General features: G+C 37.6%; 1 protein-coding gene across 1 annotated transcript; it reads right to left on the bottom strand.

Annotated features, from left to right (window-relative positions):
• Positions 1–4,905: 4,905 nt before the first annotated feature.
• LOC111882739 (L-type lectin-domain containing receptor kinase VIII.2) lies at positions 4,906–6,293 on the bottom strand. Its single transcript, XM_023879102.3, has one exon. It carries the CDS (start codon positions 6,093–6,095, stop codon positions 5,106–5,108), a length of 990 nt encoding a protein of 329 aa, XP_023734870.1. The 5' UTR covers positions 6,096–6,293; the 3' UTR covers positions 4,906–5,105.
• Positions 6,294–6,916: the final 623 nt, after the last annotated feature.

A 6,916-nucleotide genomic window follows, 5' to 3' on the forward strand; every position in this document is an offset into this window, starting at 1 on the left:
TAGTGGACCAAAACACCTTCTTCTTCTTCTTCTTCAAGGCACCAAGAACACTAAAATAAACCAAAGCTCTCTAAAGAGGCTAGGGTTTTGAGGTAGAGGGTTAGAGGATGAAGAGGGTGCCCTAATCCTCTAGAAATGTTGCTTAAATATAGGGGGAAACACTAAAATTACGGGATTGGGCCAGAACAGCTGCCACGCCATGGCCAACCTATTGTCACACTGTGGCAGTCATTAAAATATGTGTTCCATTTATTCCTTGCCACGTCGTGGGCATCCTTGCACCACATTGTGGCATAGAGTTTTTCCTAAGACTTCATCTATGGTCCTTGATAAATATGAAGTTAAACCAATCTGGAACACGGGTGTTACATAGACATTGTAAACATGTCGTGTTGCGTTTGTGACGAGCTAAAATACTAAACGAGTTGAGAGGGTTTGACCTTAAACCCGTCTCATTTAACTATTGTGTTGTGGCGTGCTAATCCATTTATTTTTCGTGTCAGGTTAGTGGGTTAGGCTTTAGACCTTTTAGATGTGTCATGTCCTTTTGATTAACACACTAAACATGTTGAAAAAGCAGGGTTTAGGGAGGCGGTAAGGAAATGAAAAAGTGAAAAGAAAAATATGGAAAGAATATTAATTAGGAGGTGAAGAGGTGTCGAGCGAGACTGTGGAGAATGGGTGAGAAAGGAAAAGCTAGAAATAAAGTCTTGACCTATGTGGCTAATGTTGGAACTTTGCTCAACAATTTGTTATGTGGGACTTTTCCCACATATTAAGAAGAGGAAACATTTCCCCACTTTATAAGATTTATCCAACTTATTTACCAAATATACTAACTAATGGGTCAAATGTAACACCCATAAAAATCATGTCAAATTTAAACTTTTTAAAACATTCAAAACCGATAATTATTACAAAATTTGTTTTCAAAATAGTTTAGTGTCAGAGTATCCTGTAATCAAATCATGAAAACATAAGGAGGTGCACGATCACGCCTTCGCCTCCCCGCAGTCATCAGAAGTACCTGAAACATAATCAACAACTGTAAGCCCGAAGCTTAGTGAGTTCCCCCAAAATACCAATGTCATACAAACCATATCAATATCATATAAACAAACAACATGCATAATGAGCCATCAGCCTGACTGGACTGTCTCACAGGGTCATCAGCCTATCAGGACCACTCTCCGAGCCATCGGCATATCTGGACCACCTCTCAGGGCCTTCAGCCTATCCAGACCGCTCATCCGGCCTTCGGTCTGACTAGTATGCCCTCCCAGGCCTGTAGTCTATATGGTCCGTCTTGGGTATGTTGGCCTTCAGCACAAAGCAGGTTCGCCTCAACTCAACCCCCAAATCAAACAATCATGTGCACATAAATATCATACACTAGCATATATAACAGTCAAACCGATCTAACAAATCACTAATCATAGCAACATCCTATAACCAAGATACCGACCTAACCGGTCACTAACATAACATTATCCTATATACCAAGATACCGACCTAACCACGTCACTAAGCACATCACCATCCTAACTACTAGGATGTAAATCAATAAACATATCATAAAATAAACCCAGATACAAATCTGAAAAGGGTCGGCATTGGTGCCTTCGACCCTGTTAGTATAGTGAGGACAACTCACCTCACAAGTAGCTCGAGATGATAATGTCAAACTCCTTCAAATACAGCTCCAACACAAACACCTATATCCACCAATGATACACTTCCATAAATTCTAAAATTATTAAAATATCCCAGAAGTCAAACTGGTCAACCCTTGGTCAAAGTCAAAGTCAACGATCAAGGTCAACAAACTATGTTGACCCAACTTGTCGAGTGTATTCCACTGACTCATCGAGTCCTTCCAGAACTCAAGAAATCGTGAAAACCTAGTTGACTCACCGAGTTTCCAGGCAACTCGTCGAGTCCATGCGGTGTCCAAATGTCGGGAAAACCCTAACTAACTCGTCAAGTCATCTCACTGACTCGTCGAGTCCATGCAGAACCAATACATGCAGTCTTCATCTGACTCATCGAGTCTTTTCAGTCCATTTCTCATTCAGACGCTTTTAAGCAAGACCAAAGCTCCAAATTGTAGATCTAGCCTCCTATGGCGTGGTTTCCACGTAAAGTTGCAAATTTTACGTGCATGCAAGGTCCTAAATGCCAAAACCAAGCTAACGGGGAGGTTTAATCCAAACAGAAGGGCCAAAGCTTGATAAATTCAATAACTTTATGACTATAAGGACTTAGAGGAGTCCAGATCTGAAGTTACAACTTCAGATCATGCCCAATACCCGAACTAATCCACAAATATGCTAAAAATGGCCTTAAACCCAAGAATAAGGAGATCTAATACTAGAATGATCAAGGTAACAACTTGTTACCTTCAAATGGTAGCTAAAACGATGTAGATGTTGGATCTACAAGCTCCTTCCCGTTCCAAGCTTCTCATTCTTCAAGTCTCCCTTCCAAAATCAACAAATAACACCTTCCAAGCTCTCACACGCACAATGGGGGTTTGGGACTCGATCTAGGGTTTCCTTTGGCTGTAATGATGACGAGGGAGGCTAGAAACGGCCCATAAGTTCTTTAAATAGGGTGTAAACCCTAAAATTGGGATAATGACTTGATAGCGTAAGATATTTTTTGAAATGTACACGATTAGTCCTTATTCTTTTTTTTTTTTGTAAAATAAACCCTTATACTTTAATAATATGTACACATTAGGTCCTTTTCACTGGATTCTATAAGTTTTGCTGACGTGGAGGGTTTATTTTACAAAAAAAAAAAAGAATAAGGACTAAATGTGTACATTTCAAAAAGTATCTTACCCTATCAAGTCATTTTCCCTTTCTTTTATTTTGTTGAAATGAAATACCCAGGTGGCATCCACATATCCACAACGAGATTTTTCCAACTTTTATTCATCATGAAAAAGAGGGAGAACCCCGATCTCCGACGACTCCTTTGTGCGTTCCTACACATCACTGGTAGCAAGGAGGAATGATGGCAAAAACAGCAAGGTCGAAGGGGGAGGCTGGAGGAAGTAGAGACGGTAGTTGGCGGCGAGGAGCTGCTCTGGTAGCCCCCTCGTCGATTCTTTCTTCTTTTTCTGGCAACATATCTCAAAGATGGAGGCAAAGAGAGACAGATCGGAGAAACACAACAGGTAAAGGGTGTTTGGTTGTTGTTGTTCGACCGGAAGGAAGAGAGACGAGAAAGAGAAGGGTCGTCGCCCTTTTTCTTGTTGTTGGAGGATCACCCACCTCCGATGACTAAGCTAATTAATATCTATTTAGTGCCACTTGTGCTTCCACATCAGCAAAACCTGTAGAATCCGGTGAAAAGGACCTAATGTGTACATATTAATAAAGTATAAGGGTTTATTTTACAAGAAAAAAAAGAATAAGGACTAAATTTGTACAATTCAAAAAGTATCTTACCCTATCAAGTCATTTTCCTTAAAAGAAAATTCGTATATGACCGGTATACCGAGTATAGCCGGTCACAAAGATTGCATTGTTACAAAAAATAAAATATAAGGGTTTATTTTACAAGAAAAAAAAAATAGAAACTAAATGTGTACATTTCAAAAAAAAATATCTTACCTTATCAAGTCAGTTTTCCTTCCAAAATCAACAAATAACACCTTTCAAGCTCTCACACGCACAATGGGGGTTTGGGACTCGATATAGGGTTTCCTCTGGCTGTAATAACGATGAGGGAGGCTAGAAATGACCCATAAGTTCTTTAAATAGGATGTAAACCCTAAAATTTAGGGTTTCCATGCATAGCATCTACTCGTCGAGTGGGGCTCCTCCGACTCGTCGAGTAGAACTCATAAATCACGCATGCTGACTAGGTTCGACATGACGAGTTGGGGCCTCCAACTCATTGAGTTCCTTCAATAAAATGAATATAAAACTTTTAAAAATATACCTGAGAGTCAGGGTTTTACATCAAACACATTGGGTTTAAGTTGCGATGTTAGGCTAGTTATATTGGACTAGAAAAAAGGGTTGGATTTAATATAGATATTAATGGTCAAAGAAATATTGTGGGCCTTGGAGCTCTTCTTGGATTAAATGTCAAAGAAGTTATTTTCGATTAATGTTTAACAACCACCAGAACCTCATAAATACATTAAGATGAAGATTTATAGAATTTAAGGGCTAATAAACACACATTCAAAATCTTTTTGCATGTCTTAATCTACATATTTTCGTGAGAAAGCAGAGCGGCAATGACGATGGTTGGTAGAAGGGCTAATAAACACACATTCAAAATCTTTTTGCAGGTCTTAATCTACATATTTTCGTGAGAATGCAGATCGGCAATGACGATGGTTCGTAGTCTTAAACTAGTGGGAGTTATCATTATCTCCAACAATACCTACCCACAACAAAGCAAATCGATGCAAAGGATATGAGAAGGGATTTTCCCCTTAGTTGTATGGGTGAAGGAAAGTAAGGGATATCAAAGGTCGTGGGAGGAAAAGTAAGTGGGAGGTGGTAGAGGTGTATGTGAGGAAGAGGAGGAGATATGTGGGAGGCGGTGGAAATGGCAGTGTTTTATATCATCGAAAAGAGAGAGAGAGAGAGAGAGAGAGAGAGAGAGAGAGAGAGAGAGAGAGAGACTTTTAAGGTGTCATGGTACGAAATGTTCATTTTGAAGGAAAAAAAAGGCAAAAACTTCAAGTGCTTATATTTATCCAAAAATCACAGTTTGGTCAAAATTAACACCAAACGAACACAAGTTCACCTCAATATACAAAAAAGTTGAGAAATTAAATTAAATGCACAAACATTATATCATCAACAATTGACCCAAAAAGACAACACAATCGCAACCCCAAAAAACATATATGATATAACATAAGGTCACACTGCATTTCCAATCTTAAACTCGCATCTAAATTATCATAACATTGTACAATATCGAACTACATTTTGTTCCTAACATTGCACAACATTATAACCACAAACACAAACCTACATTAGAACTGTGAATCATCGTAACACAATAACCACATTCATATACAAATCAAGAAAAAGTAACACTATCACCTAAACTAGAGATAAGAAAGTTACCTAATTCTCATTTGCACAAGCTTCATCAAGAACAATCTTCAGTTTCTTGTGCTCATCTTCTTGCAAAGATTTCACTGCAAACTCTTCAGGCATAACCGGCCTTCTATTCCCAAAAACAGTCCACATAAACATCACAAGTAATGTACCTAAACACCCAAAACCAATCCCAGTTATCAATGCTGCAAGAATCTTCATAACACAATCACTTTCTTTAGGAACCTTCATATCGTGTTTTTGAATCTCTCCTGTTGGATCCAATGGCTGTGAATGCATCCAGTCGGGAGCTCTGTATGCTTTAAACTTCCAAGAATCGATCTTGCAGGTTTCTGAAGAATTCCCATTTGATGAACTCAACCCCACATAAACCCCTTCAATTTTAGGCCAGATTTTGGATAAATCGTTTTGCACAAATAGCAAAGGATCTATAGGTCGATTGCTGCCAAATCTATTCAATCTAACCTCCAAACGTTTCGACCCTGGTTCATAATCGATCCAAGTTTGCATTTTTTCACTACCATTAATCACCAAATTAACAGAAGAAACATTCATAATTTTAACAGACATGAATCTTGATGAATCAATCCCGGTACGATTCTCAAATTCAACACTCAAGGGCACAGACGAGTAATTATAATCAAACAAATTCATGGGATACCCATAAGGGAACAAAACAAAAGCTAAATGATTCCCATTTGATATAGAAAATGAAAAGTACGTAGATATTGATACCAATTTCTTGGGGATGCCTCCGTAAATCTTGATGGGTTTTTTGTAAATCACTCTACCAGCACTGGCAGGTAATGGAGCAGTGAGTTGTAAAGAAGAACCGTCATTAACGACCTTCGCATCTCCATAAAGAGCGAGAAAGGAGTGAAAGGTTGAATTTTTGCCGAAGTTGTTGAGAGAAAATGAAGTGTCTGGGTTCGCAATTAAGAATTTGAAGAAGAGTGTGAAGAAGTAGAGGGTAACGAAGGATCTCGAGATGGCCATTGCTTGTGATTTGGAGATTTAGAAGGGATAATACGAAGAAGCCATGAATGAATGTGCTGGTGCTTAGGGTTTTGAGAAGAAGGGAAGCTTGGAAAAATGGGGAAAAGAGAGATTGGAGGTTGTGAAAATTAAATGTGGGGTGTTATTTTACTGGTTTTTCTGCTGCAGTCTCTGTTTGTCGCTCCTTTTGGTACAGTGGTTGACTGGTAGCTTAGTAAAGGGAGTGAGAGTGAGAGTGAGGGTGGGGTGGGGTGGGAGAGAGTATTTTACAAGTATACCCTTACCTTTTCTTGTCTTTGCAATATCTACCCCCTAATTCTTGGGTTCCATTTATGGAAACCTTTACTCTTAAATATAGGTTTGAATATGTAACTACTGTTTTTTTGTCAAATTCATTAATGGGTTGGTATTACAAATACAATGATTTTCTTTAAGCTAAAATCGAGTGCAATAATAGCAAGTTAGTATTTTTCTAAGGGTAAAGAAAACACCCTTGTAATATGTGTCTTTAAGATATATTCATCTTAAATATCAAAAATTTAGAATGATTTTGTTTCTAGTATTTTTTAATTTAAAACTTTACATTATAATTCCTGTAGTTTTTAACTATAGAAAATAGATTAATTGTAATTTTGGTTCTAATAGTTTTTAATTTAGAAAAAATATATTTTTTGGTATGTATAGTTTTTAATTATGAAAAATAGATTAATTATGGTTTTGATCCTTTATAGTTTTTAATTTAGGAAATTATATTTTTGATTTTTATAGTTTTTAATTCTAAAAGAAAATAGATTATTTATAGTTTTGGTCAGTTTTTAATT

The sequence above is a fragment of the Lactuca sativa genome, chromosome 9 (genome assembly GCF_002870075.4).
Source record: "Lactuca sativa cultivar Salinas chromosome 9, Lsat_Salinas_v11, whole genome shotgun sequence".
NCBI lineage: Eukaryota > Viridiplantae > Streptophyta > Magnoliopsida > Asterales > Asteraceae > Lactuca > Lactuca sativa.